Below are 23,428 nucleotides of genomic sequence, written 5' to 3' on the forward strand. Positions count from 1 at the left end.
TCATTCATCCTTGGTGATCTGTTTTTATCTCAGCATTTCTTTCCTTCTCAGACTGCATCCATTCCTGGGCACCAATAGTTTCTAGACGTCCAAATCAATTCCCTTCCATTCATATTCTCATTCATTCATTTATCCATATTCTCTCTCCTTCTTCCCCCTTCTAAAACCTACCCAGGCACCCACTGGTCCTCAAATGTCTCAGAGTGATCGTCTTTCCTTCTCTCTTCTCTTTTGATCTTCCAGTTAACCAGTTTATCTCATATTTCCCATTCATTACTGAAAACAACAGTCTTGGTGTATAGTCATAAACTGATCCCTCCAAGTCTTCAGCATATTTGGTTTTGGTTTCTTGAGACAGGGTTTCTCTGTGTAACCCTGGCTGTCCTGGAACTTGCTCTGTAGACCAGGCTGGCCTTGAACTCACAGAGATCCTCCTGTCTCTGCCTCCTGAGTGCTGGGATTAAAGGCGCCACCACTGCCCGGCATATTTTTTAGTTTGTTTATTTATTTATTTATTTATTTATTATGTATGCAGTATTCTGCCTGCATGTATGCCTGCAGACCAGAAGAGGGCACCAGATCCCATTATTAATGGTTGTGAGCCACCATGTGGTTGATGGGAATTAAACTCAGAACCTTTGAAAAAGCAGTTAGTGCTCTTGATCTCTAAGCCATCTCTCCGGCCCCTGGCATATTTTTTTTTTAATTCTCACATGCAGCGAGAATGTCCTATTAAATCTTAGTGATCAGCCCCTGTGTCCTGAGTACACCATGGCAGTCTTCCCATTCCATGCATGTGGAAGTCAGAGACCACATTCAGGAATTCCTCTTTTGGGGTTTCCTGGGATTGAACTCAGATCATTGAGCTTGTGCAGCAGCACTTTTACCTACTGAACCATTTCCCCAGCCCCCGCCCTGTTTCTCATTCTTTATGTAAAGGAACAACAAGGGTCACTGATTGTCTGGTGAGGGAGTGACAAGAATAAACAGAAGTAATCAAACGCAAAAACTGATTCTGAAGAGAACCTTTACAAAACTCTAGTCAGGGGCAAGGCATGGTGGCGCACACCTTTAATCCCAGCACTCAGGAGGCAGAGGCAGGCAAATCTTTGTGAGTTCAAGCCTGGTCTACAGAGCTAGTTTCAGGAATGCCAGAGCTCTGTTGCTACACAGAGAAATGCTGTCTCGAACAACAAAACAAAACAAATGAGAAAAAAAAAAACCTCTCAGCATGAGATGACACGGAAAATGTGAATGAAAGTAGAATCCCATGGAAGAGGACCAGGGAACAAGGAACCGCTGACTGCCAGGCTGGGAAGATGACTACCAGGAAGCACTGGCCGCCAAGCCTGAGGACACAAGTTCTGTCTCTGTTACCCACATGGTGGAAGAGAGAACTGACCCCTACAAGTTGTCCTCGGACCTCCACACGTGCTGTAGCACCCAGGTGTTCTCATAGATACACACATATATATAGTAAAGAAATACGGGTAATAAAACACTTTAAGACAAACATGACTGCCAAAAAGTCTGTAGAAGAAAGAGAAGCTAAGCAAAGGAAAGCTTAATATTTTAGAGGCAAAAGAACAAAAAGGGAAATGTGAGCCTGATAAGAAGACATAAGGGTTAGATTCAAAATCATGCCAGTCGGATTCCAGACAATAAAGGCAAGATGGAAGATCCAAAAAAAGTCTTGGAAATTTATAAAAAAGTTATTCGAATTAATAAAGTATCTTGAGTGCTGAGCAGAATTTTGAGGCATATAAATATAGATTATATAGACGTAGGTAATTATGGGATTTTAGAATACTAGAGGCAGAAGTTAGTGAAACCCTCTAAAACAAAGAAAAGGTTTTCTCCTTTTCCCTTTCTCCATGTTTCATTTGTATGTGTGTTATATGTATGTTTGTGTGCTTGCAGATATGTGAAATACATGTGAGAATACATATTCATGTGTATATGTGTGCATGTGGAGGTCAGAATGAATATTTTAATGCTATTTGAAAAATGTTTTCTGGTCAGTGTAATGTTTTAGTCATAGTTTATGTGCAGTGTGTTTATAGTTTGGGCATGAAAGCATTTGTCTAGGTTCTTGATTGACTTAAGATATTATTTTATATGCCTGAAATGTTTACATATGCAATTCCTTCTTTTACCTGATGTGCATCTAAGGCAGGTAGTTTAGAAAGTATATTTTTATTTTTTAACTCTAGCTAAGTTCCTAACCTTTCTAAAATGTTTCTGTTTCCTTACCTGAATGCTGATTTCACATTAGGGTTAATAAGTTCAGCCCACATAAGTGCTAAGCAAAAAGACATAGGAAGTACATGGCTGTATTCACTCAGTGAACGACTGTGTTTATTGCTCTGAGTTGTATGTGTTTATGAAGAGTTGCACTATAATTAGATTCATTTCCTGTCAGTCTGATTAATAAAAATGCTAAGTCCTTTCATTTAGGAAGAATTGCTCCCTCATTTGATAACTGTTGGCTGATTTTTAGTTTGAAAAAGAAAAACAACATGATATTCGATCATTCTTCTTACCAAAACCGACAAAGAGACAGTTGGAAACATCCAAGACAGTCAAGGAGGCGACCACAGTGGCCCCGGACCCTAGGAGAGTGACTGCGGATGACAGCACTGATGACAGAAATGGTTTGGAGCCTGGAGCTAAAAGATTGAAGACCCTCAGCACCAAGGACCCCAGCAGTGTGCCAGAGGAAAGACCACACTTGCAAGCCAGAGCCACATCCATGGACGTCCCTAAGGACAAGTCCCCACTGGCCTCCCCAGCCCTTCCTGAGAAGGGGTGGCAGTGTGGCTTCTGCACATTCATCAATGACTTAGTCCTTCCTTACTGTGAGATGTGTGAGAACCCTCGGGGCAGAGCTGGTGAGTACTCGGAAGGTGAAGGTGAGAGGGAGGGCTGGGTCGGTGGGGTGTCTGAAGACCATCCAAGTTTTCAGATACTACTGTTACAAAGTGTTCTATGACTCAGCAGCCTGCAGCCCTTAAAATAGACTAAGAATCTCACTGAGTGAAGACTGTGAACTCATCCCCTGTGGGATGTGAATGGCTCCTGTTCTGTCAAGACTGTGTATCCTGAGTGTCACTGGCTTGGCATTAATCTGGTGCAAGTGGGCATTTCTGATTAATGTCAGCAGGATGTGAGCTCAGTGGGCAGGAGAAGCCTTGTTGCTATGGTAGCAAATGTGCTGCCCATCACAGACCTGCTGTTATAAAACACATAGATATTCTTGTTTCTAAGGAAATTATAGAGGATTTCTATATTTAAATGGAATCTTTTCAGTAACTGCTTTGCCTGCTTAGTATACATTGCACCATTTTTTTTATTTGACAAATCATGAGTTCTTCTCAAGGTTTTACTAAAGGAATCTGCCAATACACACACAAATATAAAATAAATACAATGTAACAGAAAAAAATGTCCTTAGCATTCAGTTTTCAGTTTCAGAGAATGTTTTATGCCAATGAAAAAAAGTTCCAGGTGGACAGCTTTGGACACCAGAAGTGGGTTATTGTATTAAAGGCCTGCACAGTTGTTCACATCAGTTCTCCAGTGTAGATCCCTTCTTCCGACAGTGACCCTACTGAAGACGAAGCTAAGAGAACTCTGGCGGTGCCATGTTCCTACTCCTCTTCTCTCTTAGTTTTGATCTGAAGGAAAATATATCAGTCTCTCACTTCTGAGAACTCTATCAGAATTGACAAGTGGCCATCCAGGCAGTTGTGTGTGTTACGTGGGAGCCTGCTCTCCAGAACTAAACCAGAACCACACACTTTCTCCATGCAGTGCCCTTGCCACGGTTAACATGACCCCAGCCGGTGCAGACAATGAAATACAGCAACGTGTGACTCTGGAATGGTGACAGTGCACAGTGACAGTATAAGGCGATGAGCTTAGGGGGGAAATCAAAATTAAATAAATAACTTTTAAAAACTCATAGTTTATTATGTGTTTGATGGTTCTGATTTTTCCCTTATGATGCAAAGAGCAACAGTGAAAGTTTCTAAACCTTTGATTCATTAAGCAACCTGCCAAGAAACTTAAAAAAGTAAACACATTTTTGAACATGAAACAATCTTCTTAGAGGAAAAAAATAAAAATTTTAAGTAACAATGTTATCTCAACATTACAGTGGTCAGCTTTACATTATTACAATTGACATAGTAATTGCCTACCTTGGTTTGTTCATGCCCCCAAAGTGTTGAAAGACAGAATTAATACTAATTAAACAGAAGAATCCAAAAAATTTGAGGAGCCATATTAGGATGTTGCAGTGTATTGAGGCAGCTGTGGTACTTTGCAGTGGATATGGTATGGATACATGGGATGGTAATATTCAACAACAGTTGAAATTGCCCAATTTTGCATCTCTGATTTGAATGTCAGAGTGGTTATGTCCAAAGCAGCCTACAGACCCATTGGAGCCTCAAGCTTGACAGACCTGGGCTAGAATCCTGGGCTCAGAAATCCCAGTCATTCAGCTGCTTGCTGCACAAACATTAAGACCCAGGTTTGAATCTCAGCCCCCACATAGAAAGCCAGGCACAGCAAACATCCCCATCCTGGGAATGTCCGGACAGGCCAATTTCTGAAACTAACCAACTGTCTAGCCAGGAAAGTCAAATTGTGAGCTCCAGGTTCAGTGAGAGACCAAAATAAGGTGGGAAATGAGTGAAGAAGGCACAACTTTCAGCATGTGGTGTGTGTGCATGCGTGTGTGTGTGTGCACACGCGCGCGCGCATGTGCACAAGCATGTTGCAAAAATTAAAATCTTCAGGATTGCGTTGGAGAGATGGCTCAGCTGGAGAGAGCTTGGCTGCTCTCCCAGAGGACCCACGTTCGATTCCCAGCATCTACATGGCTGCTCACAACAGTCTTTTACTGCAGTCTTAGAGGATCTAACATGGTCTTCTGACCTCCATGGACCCCCGACACACATGGTGCACAGGCATACATGTAGACCAAATACCTATATGCATAAAATGAAAATAAATAATAAAGAAATCCAGTAGTATTCTTGATATCCTTCTCACCTCCCCTCAATTGTTAAACCACAAAGTATATCCCTACTCCAACTCCTCCTGTTGCTACCACATAAAAGCCCTCATCAGCTCTGATCAAGACTCAGTAGCATCCTCCAGTCTTGCCCTTTGGGATCTTTCCATGCAAACAGAGTCACCCTTTAGTAACGGGATCGGCTGGGCTTAGCAGCAGATTGGAGGCAGAGGTCAATGGCTCTCTGTGAGTTACCAGCCAGCCAAGGCTACATGAGACCTTGGGGGAAAACCAACAACAACAACAAAACTGCGATCATCATTACTCCTCTAGTGGTCTCTGTTGCTCTCCAGTTCTGTGTAGAGCATACCCAACAGTGTAAGCCCTGGGCTTGGAGCAGCAGCAGCTCTGAGCTTGGTGGGACTCTCTGAGAGCATGGCTAGACAGTTTTTATTTATTTACACTTTTGTGTATCTGTGCATCTTAGAAGAAAGAGATCCTCGGGAGGCAAGGCCAGTAGTCCTTCCTGATGTTTTGTAAGTCTGCCTGCCTCTTCCTCCCAAGTGCTGAGATTAAAGGTGTGCACCACCAAGCCCAGTTCTTTCTTTCTTTCTTTTTTTAAATAAAATTGAGCTGTGACATTTTAATCTATGCTTATTACACATGACTTACTTTATTTTAATAATTCTAGCTGTCCTCAACCGTATGCAGGATGACAATAAAAATGGAGATGGTGATTCTCAGAAAAACATCTCCAGAAATGATCAGGCTAGTTTGGACTGTGTAGAGGAACGTCCTGAACAACCAGAACCTGAGCAGTTGGCTAATAGCAAGGAAGAAACATGGAAAGGTGAGAGGAAGGACAGACTGACGCCCCAGACAGGGAATGGTAAGTACTGCTTTCGTTTCTAGTGCTCAGATAATAACTATGTGAGGGCCAAGGCTGTGGCTCAGTTGGTAGAGTTCGTAGCTACCACGCATAAGTCGACAACCTTAGCCCCCAGCACTCAGGAGGAAGGGACGGGAATGTTATGAAGTCAAGGTCATCCTTGGTTACATAGTGAATCTGAGGCTAGCCTGGGCTATAATGAGACCCTATTTCAAAACTGAAAAACTAAATAAATAAGTGCCATATACTTTAATATATAATGCTGTTACTAGATTTGTGATTGACACCTTATGCCGCGTACCTTTTATTTCCTTTTATGTTAAAACACATCTTTAAATACCAGAGGACTCTCTGCTGGCATCAACACTACACAGTATCACAACCAACAAATTGCTACTGCCACCAGAATGTTGCCCTGTCTAACCACAGTGAGCTCGTTGACAGGGAGAGAGCTGTTTTTATTTGGATGGTACATCAGGGCACAGTAATCAGACTGACAGAGAGCCAACAGCCCTTTAGCAGATCACTAACCTTTTTCACATGGATGCTTTTAGATGGCTACGCTCAGCTAGCATTTTTAAGAAACAATTTTAAGGAACATAATTTCAAGACTGTCTGAAACAAGCTAGAGAGATGCTTCAGTGGGTAATGTGCCTGCCCTGCAAGCATGGGAGGCAGAGATAGGCAGATCTCTGTGAGTTCAAGACCAGCCTGGTCTACAGAATGAGTTGCAAAATAGGCTCCAAAGCTACAGAGAAACCCTGCCTCAAAAAACAAAACAAAACAAAACAAAACAAAAGATTCATTTGTCACGTATAGTGTTCTGCCTGCATGTATGCTTGCAGGCCAGAAGATCTCATCACAGGTGGCTGTGAGTCACCACATGCGTGCTGGGAATTGAACCAGGGACCTCTGGAAGAGCGGCCAGTGCTCTTAATTGCTGAGCCTTCTCTCCAGTCGTCAAAGAATGATTTCTAATCTTTACACATTAATGCCTGTTTCTTCAAATATGGAGACACACTGATTACAAATGCTCTTCTGCTCAAGGTTGGCAGAAAGAACTTCCCATTAAACCGTGGCACAGCACCTTACAAAGCCCAAACATGCCACCTGTGGCTGTGACTGTTGTTTGTTCTGAGGGATTGGGACCAGCAGTTCTTCTGCCTTTAGCAACTTTGTTTGGTAAATAATAGGTCTACTAGAAAACTGCTATGGTGATGGTATTGCCTAGTGGACTGGCAAGTAAAGTTGAGCTTCTCAACCTGGGAAAGAATGTTCAGAGGTCACTGACCAACCACAACTGAATTGAGAGTGTAAACTCAGCAACTAGAAAGATAGCCAGTGACCAAGAGTGACCTGACTGGTTCCCAGCACCCAAACCAGGAGGTTCACAATCACCTTAACTCTGGTTTAGGATCTGATGCCCACTGGCCCCACTGGTATCTGCATGTACACAGTGCACATAAATTCACACAGATGCACACATCGCATAAATGAAAATTGTAAGTGCATTTTAAAAGTACAAGTTCTGGAGCCCCTTTTCCAATTAAACAGGTTAATGTGCTGAGATTCCTCCTGTTAAAATGTGCTCTTCACGTGTGAGAAATGCACTGGAGACAGTAGTTAGCACAGTTCCTGGGCCACTGGTGTGTTTAGTAGGCATTGACTGCACTCAGTGTTTATTTAACCTGAGCTTTTGGGGTTTGATTTTAATTGTACTTGGGATCCAACGGTCTTCGGGCATGCTAGACACATATTCCGCTACTGAGCTACAGCCTCAGCCCCTTTAGCTCGAATTATCATGTCGACTTTCCTCCACAAGTCTTGTCTCTCCTGAAGAATTCTGGATAATGGGACCAACCCAGGCACATCAGTGGCACTCAGCAGGCTGTCTTGATGCTCATAATCAAAGGGGGACTATTTTGTCCCAGCTGCAGTATGCTCAGCAAAGGCAAGAAATTCTAAAACCCTTCAAGTCTAGTAATGATTTCTGGTGTTATAGAAAGGTCCCTTCTGACACACTCATCTTTCCAAATGATTCTGGATCTATTACTTCTTGTTCAATCATTAGCAAAGAAGGCCCAGTTTCCAAATATGCCAATGCTCTTAGAAGACCTGCCTTGAAAGTTTCATTTCAAGCCTAGACAAGCTTACTGAATGTGTTAGTTTTTAGACATAGCTATTTCATTATTCTAACCTGCACAACAGTAAAATAAGCTGCTTTTTGAAGATCTGTTTATATTTTATTTATCTGTCTGAATATGTGTATGACCATGTGTGTGTGGATACCCAGAGAAGCCAGAAGAGGGCATCAGATCCCCTGAAGCTGGAATTCCAGGTAGTTGTGAGCCACCTGCCTGCGTGCTGACCATCAAACTGCGGTCTCTGAAAGAACAGCAGATGTGTAGCTGCTGAGCCTTCTCTCCAGACCCCAAGTCTGCTATTTTAGACAGAGAGTAGACAGGCTTTTCAGATTCCCTTTTGTTTTCTTCATTAGAGCAAAAGAGTAATCCGGGCACCCTGCCAGTGTGTGAGACTTTTATGTTTTGCGCAAGTAAAAACACAGACCGGATCCACCTCTATACCCAGGTAAGTGTCACGCAGATTCTGTATCTCAGAATATAAAGTCAGACTTCCTTTCTTCACTTTTCAGTGGAGAGCCTAACAGTGAGACAGGCACCCAATTTTCTGCCTGCATATGACTTGTCGTTAAATTCCCATGAAATCTCAAGACAAAGAGATGTCAAAGCAGAGTCATTAAGACTTCAGGGAAAGAGACCTCGATTGCAGTGTTACAGTTTAGCGTGATCTTGAACATTTGGGCTGTCCTCTACTTCCATTTCCTCAGCTGTAAAATGTAGAAAGGGTTTGTTGCAAGGATAGAACAAGCTCATCCCTGTAGATCACTCAGCATTTGAAGCAACATTTGTGGCTGCCTAACACCTTACCCCATCTCCAACTGCCCCACCCCCACTTCTTACACCCCAACCCCAGCCTCTGTGCCGAATGTCAGAGAAAAGGCTTCCTAAAGTGAGCGCTCAGACTGCTGCAGTAGCCTTGGCTAGCAAAGGTCACATGTTTTAGCCTGAAGACCCCTTCCCATGATGAAAATGTGTTGAAAACCCTAAGAGCTCTTGTTGATATGGGTTATATCTATTGATAGTTACTCCATTCTGAAGCAAAATGAAGATAACTTAAAATATTGATGTATTATTAGTTCTAAAATAACAACATTCATATAAATAACATGTGCTTATTGTTTGGGTTTGAGTTTTTTGGGAGGGGGTTCAAGACAAGGTTTCTCGGTGTCACCCCAACTGTCCTGGAACTCACTCTATAGACCAGGCTGGCCTTGAACTCAGCAATTCACCTGTAAGACTGTTAAGGAGACTCAATCATAAGGGAGTAAGAGCTTGGTGGGCAGATAACACCCCTCCCCCCAGTGTTACTCCTCAGTGCAGGCGCGTCTTCCTCTCCAGCCGGGGCGTGGACAGCTGGTCTCATGGAGCAGCAGCGGAGCACAGCTGTGGAGAAGCAGATTTTTAAAATAGGTCTTTAGAATTTCTGTGTCCCTTCCCCTCCTGCCGATAACAGTGTACAGATGTGTCAACCACCTGAGAAGGGATGGTGAGACGTTTATCGGTGCTGCTGTCTGATAGGAGCCATGTCTGTAATACTGTAAAGATCACTTCGGGACTGGAGGTGCTTGTGTTAATGCCAAGGACGAGCTATTCTTCTGCATGAGTTTCCAGTCTTTCATCGTCTCCGTGTGTATTTCCAAGGTTAGGCAGTAGAGAAGTATTGGGGGCAGAAGCACAGCATCCAGGCTGACAGAGAGCTGGGCTGTGTACAGGCAGAGTGAGAGCCTCCCCTCCCACCTCAGCTCTACAGGGGTCTCGTGTTGGATACGCCCTTGTCTACAATGTGCCTCCTGGTGTATTTTTGAGGAGAATGGTCATGCTACATCATAATTAAGTTTTCCTATAAAGTAGTTCCTAGTACCTACAGGCTGAATTGCACTAACAGTGTCTCATCTGTTCTCAGGATGGAAAACCCATGAACTGTAATTTCATTCCTTTGGATATAAAGTTAGACCTTTGGGAAGACTTGCCAGCAAAGTTTCAGCTAAAACAGAATCGCTCACAGGTAAGAAGAGTTCTAAATAATACACTTGCATTTATTCGAAATAAAATTTAGGAATTTTAGACATCATTTTTAGTTTAATGAAACAAACCTTATAGCTGTTGCAGAGTCAGATTGCAGGCTGCGTTTCTGTCCATCCAGGCAGTGTCTATTAATTCCACTGGTGCTAAGAATAAATGTGACATCTGTTTCCTTGGTGAGTGATCACACCTGCGCGGCTGCTGAGGACAGAATCATTCTCACATCTTTTCGCTCTCATTCATCGGATTAGCAGCTGTAACACATCTGTCAGAATCACATCTTGTCTTCTAAGGTTAAATTCTAACAATGGCACATGCCAAGAACCAGGATAATGTCACACTGTGACTCTGGACTCATTGTCAGAGTGACCTCTGTTCTGCAGCTGCAGGTCAGCCGGCTGCCAGCATTGCACGCCACCATTTGTATTTACAAGAAAGTAGCAGAGGTTTTGTTGCCTTGTTTTTGTTTTTACTGCCCTGTTTGTGGAAATGAAGCAATGCCTGGTGGTCAGCTGCACCCCTCTTATAGGAAGAGGTAGCAGTGAACTGTTTTCTTTAGCATCACTTAATATTGATGCTCAGATTCAGATAGATGCTAGAGTAGATAGATTGGATAGATACATTAGATACGTAGATATATGATTGATGGAGATACATAGATGGTAAGATGGATGGGTGGGTAGGTAGGTGGGTGGATGGATGGATAGATGGATAGAGAGATAGACAGACAGATAATAAAACCAAAGCCATTGAACCAGTTATCCATGACTTACTGATAAAGAACAACTGTGATAACTTCAATTTATTGCTGGCTTTTGTCCTTTGGTGTCTGAGGCATCTAACACAGTGTGATCATGGGGAGTTGCACCATCCCCTGCGGCCCCTGCAGGATCTGCCTCCCTGGGGCTAGCTTTTCCAGGGCAGCTGCAGGGGTCTATACTTCTGCCCTGTTTTTGTCTCTGAGCACTTCTCACTGTTGGTGCCTGTGTGTTCAGATCATATGCTGAACTGCCTTAGGGACTCTGGATTGAACTTGCCATAGGCAATTTATAAACACGAAAGTAGTATCAAGTTGGAGAAAAACAAACTATAGGTCTCAGCTTGTTTGAGGGATGCTGTAAGACTCGATTTTCTCATGTAAGTAACGACTTTCAAAGGAAGGCACATGAAGAACGGTTAACTCTTCATCACTTCTGTTCTGCCAGATTTTGAGGCTTGTCCGAGAGTGGAATAGCCTGACAGCCATGAAGCAGAAGATGATCAGGAAAAGTGGGCAGCTGTTCTGCAGCCCAGTCCTGGCCTTGGAAGAGATCACAAAACAGCAGGCCAAAGAGAACAGTGCTAAAAGGTGAGTGTGCCTTTCCTTTGCATCTTGTGGTATATTTCTTTCATTACAAGCCCTGCATTCCTTCATAGCAGTGAATAAGCCAGTTGTGGGGTACACACTTGTAATTACACCCCTTAGGAGGTGGAGGCATGCCTCTCTTAAAACAAAGTTTCTTGAACTCCCCATATAGCTGAGAATGACCTTGAATTCCTGATCCTCATGCCTTGAATCAGGAATTCAAGGTCATTCTCAGCTATATGGGGAGTTCAAGAAACTTTGTTTTAAGAGAGGGAGCGAGGAAGGAAGAATTATACTTAAAATGATAGTTATTTCATAGCAACATAGTTTTTTATATATAGCGAATTCAGTCAGATCTGCTGGGAGACATCAGATTGTCTGGATTTTACTTACCAGGAATCCTGCTCATTAACAGAGGCCAGAGACAGGGTTGGTGTACCTGTGATACAACAGAGAGACTTTTACCCTCAGAGTGCAGAGCACACCCTGGGGCTCTAATCTACCTTGCAGCAGGGGGCTGGTTCCATTGTAACATACCACCGTGTTCCCAGACTGGAAAGTGTCAGCTCCGTGGTTGGAAAATAAAGATTAATTGTGACACATTTTTAGTATCTTCTGCCATCTTCACCAAAAGCCCGTTTCTACTCCCTGTGTGTAACGTTGTAAACATCCGTGTCTCTGTGATCAGAAACCCGGCTTCTCCTAGCAAGGACCAGAGTGCCAGGCGAGGTTGCTAGCTGTCACAGAGTGACAAACCTGCCTGATACACCTTGCTCCATCAGTCTACATTTGCGCTAGTAAATAAGGGGCTGGAAGGATGCAGAGGACCTGAGTTTGGTTTTCAGCACCCACATAACAGCTTACAACCATCTGTAACTCCAGTTCAAGGAGATCTAGTTCCCTCCTCTGGCTTCCACAGTCACTATGTTTCCAAAAGTGGAAAATAACTGCCCTAAGGGTCAGTTTTGTTCCTAAGTGTCGAAACATCTGAGGACATTTTAGGTTATCACACTGCAGAACATACCTAGAGACCAGCTTGGTTAAGGAGTCGGCCGTGTGAACAGGAGGAGGAGAATGAAGAAAGCTGTTCACGGGGTTCATTTAGACACCTTGTGGTTGATCAGAGAGAGGGAAGTCTTTCAGGGAAACCTTTGTAGCCACAGAGGGGAACAGCTCAGCACTGGCGTCCTGTGGGAGCCTCGGTGAGTGGCAGTAGCAGGAGGAAGGGTGTTCCACAGAGCAGGTGTGGAAGACCAAATGGCAGGGCGCCACCTGAGGCTGCCTTAGACTCCAGTCTCTTTCCCATTGTCACCCTACCTGACTACTTTTAGAGAAATTAACCCAAGAGCCTCTTAGAAATCCTCAGCCCAGTAGGCATGAAGGGGGCGGCTTCACCCTTCACTCCCTAGGCACACACAGGGAGTGGTCACTTCTTTAAAATATTAAATGTCAGGTTGGAGACATGGCTCAGTGTATAAATCACCTGTATGAAGAATGAGTTCATATCCCTAGGACCTGTACAAGTCGACCCAGCAGTCAGTGTCTCTCTCTCTCTCTCTCTCTCTCTCTCTCTCTCTCTCACACACACACACACACACACACACACACAAACACAGTAAATGTCTCAAGAAGAGCAATAACAAAAAAGACATAGACATGAAATTTTGGAATTCCCAAACAATTGATTAGATGCCCACAAGATTCTGCCCCAGCAAACACCAAACAGCCCCAGTAGCAGTTATGGGTCTTATACAACCTGAGGTTGCAGCTAGCTTCCAGGTAGCTCAGTCTAGGATGATGGGAAATGACCAGTTCCTGAATGAGTTCCGTTTCTCAGAGACCAGACCTGATTTAGTGGCACCATATTACGCTAGATCCTCTACAACAGGTGAGCACCCTAGAGCCCAGGATTATAGCCATCATTATGAGCCACTTTCCAAAGCACACACTTCTTTTAAAAATGTCTATCTTGGGGGCTGGAGAGATAGCTCAGAGGTTAAGAGCTCTGACTGTTTTTCTAAAAGGTCTTGAGTTCAATTCCCAGCAACCTCATGGTGGCTCCCAACCGTCTATAGTGAGATCTGATGCCCTCTTCTGATGAGTGCACAATCAGACAGAACACTCGTATACATAAAATAAGTAAATCTTAAAAAAAGTGTCTATCTTTTATTGGAATCTTATTCAGAAACTGCTTTTGTGGGTAACAGTCTTCCTTCTCTGTTTGCCAAAATTGAGATTTACCATAATCCTTTTAGGAGCCGTTATATTTCCATGAATGTCTGGAAGCCACAATGAAAAATGAAATATTGGAAACATGACCCTAAGTCTTAAAAGGTGTCAGTTCCCTCCTTTGGGATCAATCTTTTTCTTGTAGTTTTCAAAAACTTATGTTTAAACCTTCTCCATGAAAGCAAGTTATTATTTTCCATTTTTAACTCCAACTAGATGTCTTTGCACCTCTGAAATGACTGGATTAAATATCTGAGCTCTTACCCATTGACAATACCAGAGGCCAGGCTTAACAGCCCCTACTCTGCAAAGCTAAGGAAGTCTGAGCTCATTTAAAACCCTCAGAAATATGTTAGCAAATGCTTTTGTCTGGAAATGAAGTGGTTGGGGGATGGAGGCCAAGAAGAAGGCTTGGAAACTAAAAGATCAAGATAACTCACTGTGAATTAACCTGAGTTTTGCTTTAAGAAACAGACATAAGTACAAAAATAAATAAATAATATTAAGTTATATATACATATATGACATATCATATATGTATGTAAGTGTATACACACACACACATATATGGTTTTTGAGACAGGATTTCTCTGTGTAACAGCACTGACTGTCCTGGAACTAGCTCTTATAGACTTTTTTGTTGCAGAAGAGAACAGTCTGTCACACATAAAGCAATCAAGACTATTGGTGGTTTTTTTGTTTTTTGTTTTGTTTTGTTTGTTTGTTTGGGTTTTTTTTTTTTTGCTTTTTCAAGACAGAGTCTTATTGTATTCTTTGGCTGTTCTGGAACTCACTGCAAAGAACAGATTGACCTCTAACTCACAGAGATCCACCTGCCTCTGCCTCCTGAGTGCTGGGATTTAAGGTGTGTGGCTCTAAGCCCAGCTCACAACAACCAAGACTTTTAACCTAGAGATTCTAGTTCTGGGGATTTAATATATATGTGTGTTTCTGTTTCCATTATGTGTGTGTGTGTGTGTGTGTGTGTGCATATGGAGATGTCAGGAATCATCCTCAATTGCTTTTCCACCTTGTTCATTGAGGCATGTCTCTGAAATCCAGAGCTTACCTATGTGGCAAGCCATTGAGGCAGAACTACAGGCTGCCACACCCATCTGGCATTGGGATGGATTCTTGGGGATCAAAACCCTATTTCTCACACTTGCTCGTCAAGCACGTTAACCACTAAGCCATCTCCCTAATCCCTATATATATACAGTTCATGTGTAAAAAATACAGTGGAGGGCTGGAGAGATGGCTCAGGGGTTAAGAGCACTGACTGCTCTTCAGGAAGACGGAGTTTCAATTCCCAGCACCCACGGGGCAGCTGAGAACAATCTGTAACTCCAGGAGATTGGATGCCCTTTTCTGATTCCCACACACACACGGCACACAAGTGGTACACAAACGTGTGTGCAGGCAAAACAGCTATACACATAAGCCAAAGTATTGTAAGAGACCCATGTCTCCCCTAGAGTCTAGAGCATTTTTCAATGTGGTAGGGTAAATGTATGCTTTCACCTGACAGCCCACTCATCAGAAACTAGGTACACAGGTTATCACATGGTGATAGTGGAGTGGCATGGAACCATTAAAATGAATAGGGAGGCTGGGCATGTAGTTCAGTGGGTAAATAGAACTTGTTTTACAAGCATGAAGGCCAGTGTTAAAATCCCCATCACCCACGTGATAAAACAAAACAAAAAACTGGGCATGAAGAAATTCATGTGGAATTTAAAATCTCTACAATAAGGGTAAACTAGCCAAGAAATTGGGTCATGCTAATTAGAAAAAATTAATTGGGTAATTGCATTTCACCTACTTAATTCCCCCTTTACCTTTAGTTGAATTACTTTCTTTTTTACTTCCCACACCTAGACCAGGTGTTACTGATAGTGCGTGAGAGGATCTGGCTTCCATATCAAGAGGACTTTGTTCTGCTAAGACTGGCAAGTTAGGGCAGCAATCTCGAGTTTATAGGACATCCAGTCGAACTCGGTTAACTAAAAGAATCATTTTACACAAAAGCTGTGTGGTGCTGTGGCTGACAGAGGTGATTTGCTGGGACCTCAAAGATGAGAAGAGGAGGGGCAACCTGGGAAGTTTCTGTGCAGCTCGAGGGGCAGTTTCCTTAAGGCTGTCGGCCACGCGTGTATTTGATCATTTCTTATGCCCACATCCACTCCTTTCTTCCCCCAGATTTGAAAGTTTGTGTAGTCTGGTTTTCTTGCTACAGAAAAATACTCTGATCATGAGTAACTTGGACAGGAAAGGATCTGCTCAGCTTATACTTCTGGGCCACACTCCGATTAGTGAGGAAAAATGGGTTGAGGTTGGGAACTTGAGGAAGGAACTGAGAAGGAACCATGAGGTTTGCTGCTTCCTAGTTAGCTCTCTGGCTCACTCTGCAGCTTTCTTATACAATGTGGGACCATCTATCTGGCCAGGAAATGGTGCCACCCACAGTGGGCTGGGACCTCCAACCCTATTGAACTGTCAAGACAATCCCCTACAGACATGTCCACAGGTAAGCACATCTGGGAAATTCCTCAACCAGGCTTTCCTCTCAGATAATGCTAGACTGTGGCTAGTTGACAATTAAAAAAATATGAATGACTAGTCAAGAGTCTAGTCTTGGAGAAATGAATATTGTGACAACTGATTTGGACAAAGATAGGGGTTTCCCACATAACAAACAGCAGCCAGAAGAACAAGCACATTTTCAAACGTCACGGTCAGCTAGGAAACATAATTACGTCTTTCTTTTGCTCCTTTACTTTCACCAGGAGCACGGTGAATATAAGTTACAGATACTTCTTGAGAGTATAACTCAGTGCAGAACACTTGATTAGCATGCATGAGGCGGGTTCAGTCTTTGGGTTCAATCAACCACCAAGTTGAGAGTGTGTTGGCAATCCATCATGAGCTGGCAAGATGGCTCAGTGGGTAAAGGCATTTGCAACCGAATCTGAGTTCAATCCCTAGAGCCCACATGTTAGAAAGAGAAAACAAACCTGACTTGTAACAGAGAGAAAGAGGCCATTTTTAAAAAGATTTAAGGCGCTATAGAACTGGGTCAACAGTTAATAGTACTTGCTACTTAACCGAGGATCTGGGCTTGGTTTCCAGCACCTACACTGGACAACTCACAACTGCTTATCACTCCATTTCCTGGGGGGATATGATTCTCTCTCCTGGCCTCTGTAGGAACTGTGTGCAGTGTGTGTGTGTGTGTGTGTGTGTGTGTGTGTGTGTACATGCATACACACATCATTTTACAATTGTAAGGATTTTCTAAAAATACAGAAAATAACTGAGGTGCTGTACATTTTTAATCCCAACACTTCAGAAGCAGGGCAAGCAGATCTGTGAGTTCAAGGCCAGCTTGGTCTATCTAGGGAGTTGCAGGCCAGCTCAGACCACTACAAAGTGGGACTCAAAACAGAAAAGAGTATAGAAACTCTTTTTATGTTGTATTACTCTGAGTTAACTGCACATAATAATGGGTTTCGCTGCAATATTTTCATTCACGTATATAATGCAGACAATGCATTTTGTTCAGACTCACCCCCATCACCCTCTTTTGTTCCCTTTCCTCTCCCACTGACTCCTTCCCCTTCCCAACTAGTCTGTGTTCTGTATCCACGCCTTTGTGTGTGTAACCTGTGAGCTTATTCAGGATTGCTTACAGGAGCATGGCTGAAGACTTAGTTACTAGAGCATGGATACCTCACCGGCAACTACACCCTCAGCAATGCCTCTCCCTCCCCAGAAACTCCTATATGAGAAAAACATATTTAACATCTAATTGTTCTAGATATATCACTAAAGAAGATGTTGCCATGGCCTCCATGAATAAAGTGAAGACTGATGGGGGCCACATCCGTCTGATCACCAAGGAGTCCAGGCCACAGGACCCTTCTATAAAGTAAGTACCCATGACACTTCCACCTAATGAAAATACTACTTCAGACTTACTCACCAGTTTCTGTGGTAATAGCCCCCATGCTGAGACCACTGCAGAGGTCACACAGCGGTGTCAGGATTTACTGGCTTTTGAGGCCTTCTAACAGTGCTCCTGAGCCCGTGAGCTCATCACCATCTTAGACATCAGAGATGAGGAATACCCAAAACCCGGAGCCTATGTGACCTGCCCCAGGCCTGGGTAGAGATGCCAGGAGACCAACCTGGCATTGTTCTAGTCATATCAGCCCAGTATAGCTGGGGCCCTACTCAAGTGAGCGTGTGTCCTGTTGTGTTTCACGTCTAATGTTTATCTGATCAACTTGTAGTTTACCTGGAGAAACCTGATATTTAACAAGTGTTCTGTTCTATCACTCTGGCTATGACAGTCCCTTCACCCTGTAAGGCAGAAGAAAACAGAATCCATAGTGCCCTGAGGCTGAGGCGGTATATAGGCCAGCTGAGTGAGGAGTGACCAGCCAATAGGGTTCCAGAGATTTCACATTAGTTTGGATGAGCATTTCCATCTCATGGGCCAGCACCATCTGATGTCTGGAAGTGGTTAGTGGGGAGGCCCCTCAGCGTGTAAAAGAGGCTGCTTGTGTCAAATTAGATTTTGTGGCATGGTTCTTCTCCGTTGGCTGGACTATGGAGTACTACTGACCACAGCCATTTCACCTCCTGACTGAATTCCAGATCGGAGGCTTTTCTCCAAAGCAGTGGCCCAGCTTCACTACTTACTATACCGTGTTTTGTTCAATTGTAGAAAGCTTGGCAGAGCCTGTGTCCCACTTCCAAAGCCCTGCCCGGCTGATCTCGCTCTTGAGCCGTCCCCATCCAAAGGCTACATTCAGGCTGTGGATAAGGAAGGAAGGCCGCTCTGTCTCCGCTGCCAGCATCCCACCTGCCAGCCTGAGCAAGGGTCCAGCGCCTGGGACTCACGGTTCTGCTCCCTGAAATGTCAGGAGGAATTCTGGATCCGATCCAATAACAGTTACCTGAGAGCCCAGGTGTTTGCAGCAGAACATGGCGTGTGTCAGCTCTGTGGGGTGAATGCACAGGAACTCTTTCTGCGAGTGCGAGATGCCCCTAAAAGTCAGAGGAAGAGTCTTCTAGATGCTGCCTGGACAGCACAGCTCCCCCTGGAGCAGGTATGTCCCCGTGGCCTGTCGGGCAGTGGCGCGGTCCAAGGCGAATGCTGACGGACTCTGTCGGTGCTGAACGTGTACAAAGGGAGAGAAAATCGCAAACCCACACCATCACCAGCTTTAGCGCTCACCATGTGGCGCTCCCCTTGCATCTGTCTCTCGCTTCCTTCAGTCAGCTCATCTTCATTATGCACCTCATGGGCCATGACTGCCGCCCGCCTCCCTTCTCTCCCTCCCTTCCTTCTTCCTCCTCCTTCCTTTCTTCTTCCCTCCTTCTGTATCCCTCTTCTCCCTCCATCCTTTCCTTCTTTCCGACTCCCTTCCTGTCTCTCTTACCCTGCCTCTCCCTCATTCTCCTCCCTCCCTCTCCCTCCCTGTCTTCTCTCAGCTCTTCCTGTGTAGAAACATAATCGCAGTACAAATGACTACAGCCAACAAAATTAGAAGTTGTCAATTATAGTAAGTGCATGCTTGCTTTTCAAGATTGTCTCATTTATTTTGTTCAAATTAGGATCAAAATACATCTTTGTTTTGGTTGTGATGCCATTTATGCTTTGTTTAGTCTCTGGAATCCCCTCCCTTTTTTGTACTGTTGATGGAGGAAAGAAACAGAATCATTTCCCTGTAGAGTTCCCTTCACTCTGTGTGTCTCACTGTGTCCACATGATGTCCCGACTTGTTTTCCTATCCCAACAGCTTCCTGGGTAGTGGCTCTATGACCTAGGGTGTGCTTGGATTATGATTCTGTTTGAAGGGTTAAGTGTGGTGCTTGGCTGCAAACACAAACACTGAGCTACTTCCAATATTTTAGTATCTTAACACCAGGCTTAAGGGGGTAACTCCAAAATGCAGCTTATAATGAAAAGGCTGTGTGTGTGGTCCATTGCAAAATACATTTTAGTAAAAGCTTTTGGCTAGTTTCTCTGCCTAGCACGCTCATCAGTATTCACTTAGCTTCCCGGAGCACAATCCAATGTCTGATCTTCTTACAAAAACTATTCTAAAATTCCAACTAAAGAAAATGTCTCATTTTGTGGTATGCTTAGTCAAAAAAGGGTCACCCAAGCAATCCCTGCCCACTAAGATATTGGATGAATTCCTGTCAGCTAAACAAATTATATATTTTTAACCAGATGTGGTAGCACATACCTTTAATCCCAACACTCACTCGGGAAACAGAGGCAGGAGGATCTCTGCAAGTTCAAGGCTAGCCTGGTCTACAGAGTGAGTTCCAGGATAGCCAAGGCTACATAGTGAGACCTTGACTAAAATTAATTAATTAAAAAACAAATTATATATTTTAATTTACCTTACCTGCTACATTATGATATAATTATCTGACATTCATTTCTAAACGATGACTTAATGTATCTGTGGGATCTCAAGAAATACACTATTTCTCTAGCAATATTCCTGAGATATCCCTTGGTCTAACTGCAGGCTCAGCCAAGCTCCACACTGCCTGCCGCCTGGGCAAGCAGACTCACGGTCATCTTGAAAGTGAGCTGTCTAGGAATGTAGCGGTCACTGCTTGTTAGACGTTGTGCCCAGGAGTGCTGGGGAAGAAGCCTCGGCAGGAGGCTCACACTGAACAGGATTCTTTCATGAGGCAAATTCAGCATGATGAGAGCTGGCCCCCAGGGATCTGCTGCGCATTTACCAGAGAAAATAAAGACATCTTCTGGACCATTGAATCTGCCAGTTAAAGATGCTCAGACAGAAAAAATTGACTGCAAAGGGCAGAAGCAAATGGATTCTTTTCTTCTAAGAATATTCTTTAGAATGACATTTGTCGTTACTTCTAAGCCCAATCTGTTCCTTCTAACAGAAGGCTGGAAGCTCAGTGCGGAAGAAAGAAAGTCAGGCGGTGACTAACATTAGCAGGACAAAGTTCCCTGCACCAGCTTGCCGCCTGAGAACTCCTGAGGGGTTGGTGCTACTGGTCAGGTCACTGTCCATCCCAGAGCCCTACATGCTTTCTCTAAAGTGCCTTACAAATGTCCAGCTTGGCCAGCACCATCTACTAAAAAGGCTGTCTTTTTTCCAGGGTTTGTGTTTGACACCTGTCTTAGTTAGGGTTTTATTGCTGTGAAGAAACACCATGACCACAGCTACTCTTATAAAGGAAAACATTTATTTGGGCTGACTTACTTACAGTTCAGAAGTTTAGTTCATTATCCTCATGGGAGGAAACATGGCGGTGTGCAGGCAGACATGGTGCTGGAGAAGAAGCCGAGAGTCCTACATCTATCTTGATCCACAGGCAGGAGAAAGAGTCTGTGAACCATACTAGGCTTAGCCTGGCATATGAGACCTCAAAGCCTGGCCCCAAAGTGACACACTTCCTCCAACAAGGCTACACCTACTCCAAACAAGCCATGTCTCCTAATACTGCCACTCTATAGGCTAAACATTCAGACACATAAGTCTGTAGGTGTCATTCCTAGTCAAACCATCACAGCACCTTCATCAAAAGTTAGGGGTTCAAGCTGGCTGGTGGTGGCGCACACCTATAATCCCAGCACTTAGGAGACAGAGGCAGGCAGGCAATCTTTGAGAGTTCAAGGCCAGCCTGGTCTGCAGAGTAAGATCCAGGACAGCCAGTGCTTTTACACAGAGAAACCCTGACTCGAAAAAAACAAAAAAAAAAATTAGGTGTCTATAATTGTGCGGGTCTGTTTCTGGTCCTCTGTGGTGCTCCGCTGGTCTGCGTGTCTTCTTTGTGCCAGCAGCACACTCTCTTTGTCACTTTGAGGCCAGGAATATGATGCCTCTAGTGTGTTTCTTTCTGCTTTAGGGTGGAAATAATCATGGGTTCCTATGGCCAGCATTCATAAAATTCATTTTAATGACTTTCTTATCTAAGACTAAAAAAATTAAAAAAACATCTTACATGCTAATCTCTGGTGTTTAAACAGTTGCGGTACCCTATGTAAGGTACAGAAGTTTTGTGGAGATTTCGTGCCATGCCAGTCCATGGAACCTGGGAACTTGTCTGGGAAATAACAAAAGTTCTGGCCAGAGCTGCTGCAACTCAGTAGAGAGCTTGTCGAGTGCACATGGAAACCTGGGTTCCATGCCCAGCACTGCGTAAGCCCAGCATGATGCTGCAGGCTCTAACCCCAGCACTTGATGGTGGCAGAGGAGGGTCAAGAGTTCAAGGTCATCCCAGCCTGGGGTACAAAAGATGTTTCCTAGAAGATAAAACCAAACAAAACATTGTGGATAGTAGTGTTAACCTGCTGCTGATATAGGAACAAATGCATTTAGGTCAATAATGAATGGTTATTTAGTTATTAATATTGCTTTTATTAATATTAATATAGCTTTTAATTTCCAGTCTGTTCTTATTTTCTCACTTTTGGCTTCATAAATATATAAAGCAACTTAAAGGGTAAAAAAAACAACCAATTTTCCCCCAATCTGTCAGGAGCCTTGGTATCTTGTATTTGGTTATAAGATTTCCCAAATATGTTAGGTAATATGGGGAAAAACCTCCTTTAGAAACATTTTATTGCTTTTAAATTGCTAACCTTGAGTTTTGTGGGTTTTTTTTTAACTTACAACAATAGCTATAAAAGGCATCCTGATGTGTTTCTCCCTGTGCTTTTGCTGTATAAAGGGACTGCACAGTGCACAGCCACAGTCCCTACAGCAAGTCTGGAGACTTCCTGATTGTATGTTCTTCCTGCAGCTAAATGAAATGCTAAGAAACCCAGGAGAAGGCCACTTCTGGCAGGTGGATCACATCAAGCCAGTGTATGAGGGAGGGGGGCAGTGCTCCCTGGACAACCTGCAGACTCTCTGCACCGTGTGCCACAAGGAGGTCAGTGACAGTCACACATGTGGGCTAGTCCAAGCAGCCCTGGGGGGAACTTGTGCACACAGGTGGGCGAGGCTGGGCAAGCTTGCAGCCCCATCTGGGAGCAGATGTGTGGTGCTTCCTGACACTTGGCTCTGTGGACGTGCACGGTCACAGATGTGGGACGGCTGCTACCCTCTTCATTCATTCTCTGAGGATGCTGCTCAGTGGGTAGTGCACTCACTTAACACTCATGAGGCCCTGGGTTCCACCCCAGAACTGCACAAGCTTGGTGTGTAGTGCACTTGGGAGGCAGAAGCAGGAGGATCAAGAGTGAAGCTGGCCTGGTCTACAGAGCGAGTTCCAGGGTAGCCTGGACTACACAGAGAAACCCTGTCTAGGAACCACCCACAAACAACAAAAAAGCTCAAGGCCAGCCAGTCATGGTGGTGCTGCACTTGAGGGGCAGGTGGATCTCTGATTTTGAGGCCAGCCTGGTCTACATAGTAAGCTCCAGGACAGCTAGAGCTAGACCATGAAAGTCCATCTCAACAACAAGAACAAAAGTTCAAGGCTGATCTCAGCTACATAGTAAGTGTGGTGCTGGCTGCATGGGACTATAGCTAAAGGAATAGAAGACATCACCAACAGGAAGGCCATCTTTCCCATGTTTGTTTGGTTTTTGGATTCTCGCGAAAAATTTTATTTGGACTTAACAGAAGAATCTGGCTCTATCCCGTTTGACTTTTTACAGTGTCTTACATGTTGAGTTGGGGATGAGTTTTCTTAGCTAGGCCCAGAAAATAAGAAGGGGACAGTTTTACCCACTGAACTCTGGGGACTTTAAGAAGTATTATGAGCTCCTA

At 43.9% G+C, this 23,428-nt stretch overlaps 1 protein-coding gene across 2 annotated transcripts in view; it reads left to right on the forward strand.

Annotated features, from left to right (window-relative positions):
- The window catches only part of Zranb3 (zinc finger RANBP2-type containing 3), a 148,442-nt gene that overhangs the window by 121,843 nt on the left and 3,171 nt on the right, over positions 1 to 23,428 (forward strand). For both annotated transcript variants that reach the window (XM_087906571.1, XM_087906572.1), the window contains exons 13-20: positions 2,501 to 2,891; positions 5,715 to 5,912; positions 8,410 to 8,501; positions 9,957 to 10,058; positions 11,281 to 11,423; positions 17,467 to 17,577; positions 18,379 to 18,763; positions 22,455 to 22,586. In XM_087906571.1, coding sequence (XP_087762697.1) covers positions 2,501 to 2,891; positions 5,715 to 5,912; positions 8,410 to 8,501; positions 9,957 to 10,058; positions 11,281 to 11,423; positions 17,467 to 17,577; positions 18,379 to 18,763; positions 22,455 to 22,586 — 1,554 coding nt within the window. The remainder of the gene's footprint in view (positions 1 to 2,500; positions 2,892 to 5,714; positions 5,913 to 8,409; positions 8,502 to 9,956; positions 10,059 to 11,280; positions 11,424 to 17,466; positions 17,578 to 18,378; positions 18,764 to 22,454; positions 22,587 to 23,428) is intronic.

The sequence above is a fragment of the Myodes glareolus genome, chromosome 5 (genome assembly GCF_982192425.1).
Source record: "Myodes glareolus chromosome 5, mMyoGla1.1, whole genome shotgun sequence".
Taxonomy (NCBI): domain Eukaryota; kingdom Metazoa; phylum Chordata; class Mammalia; order Rodentia; family Cricetidae; genus Myodes; species Myodes glareolus.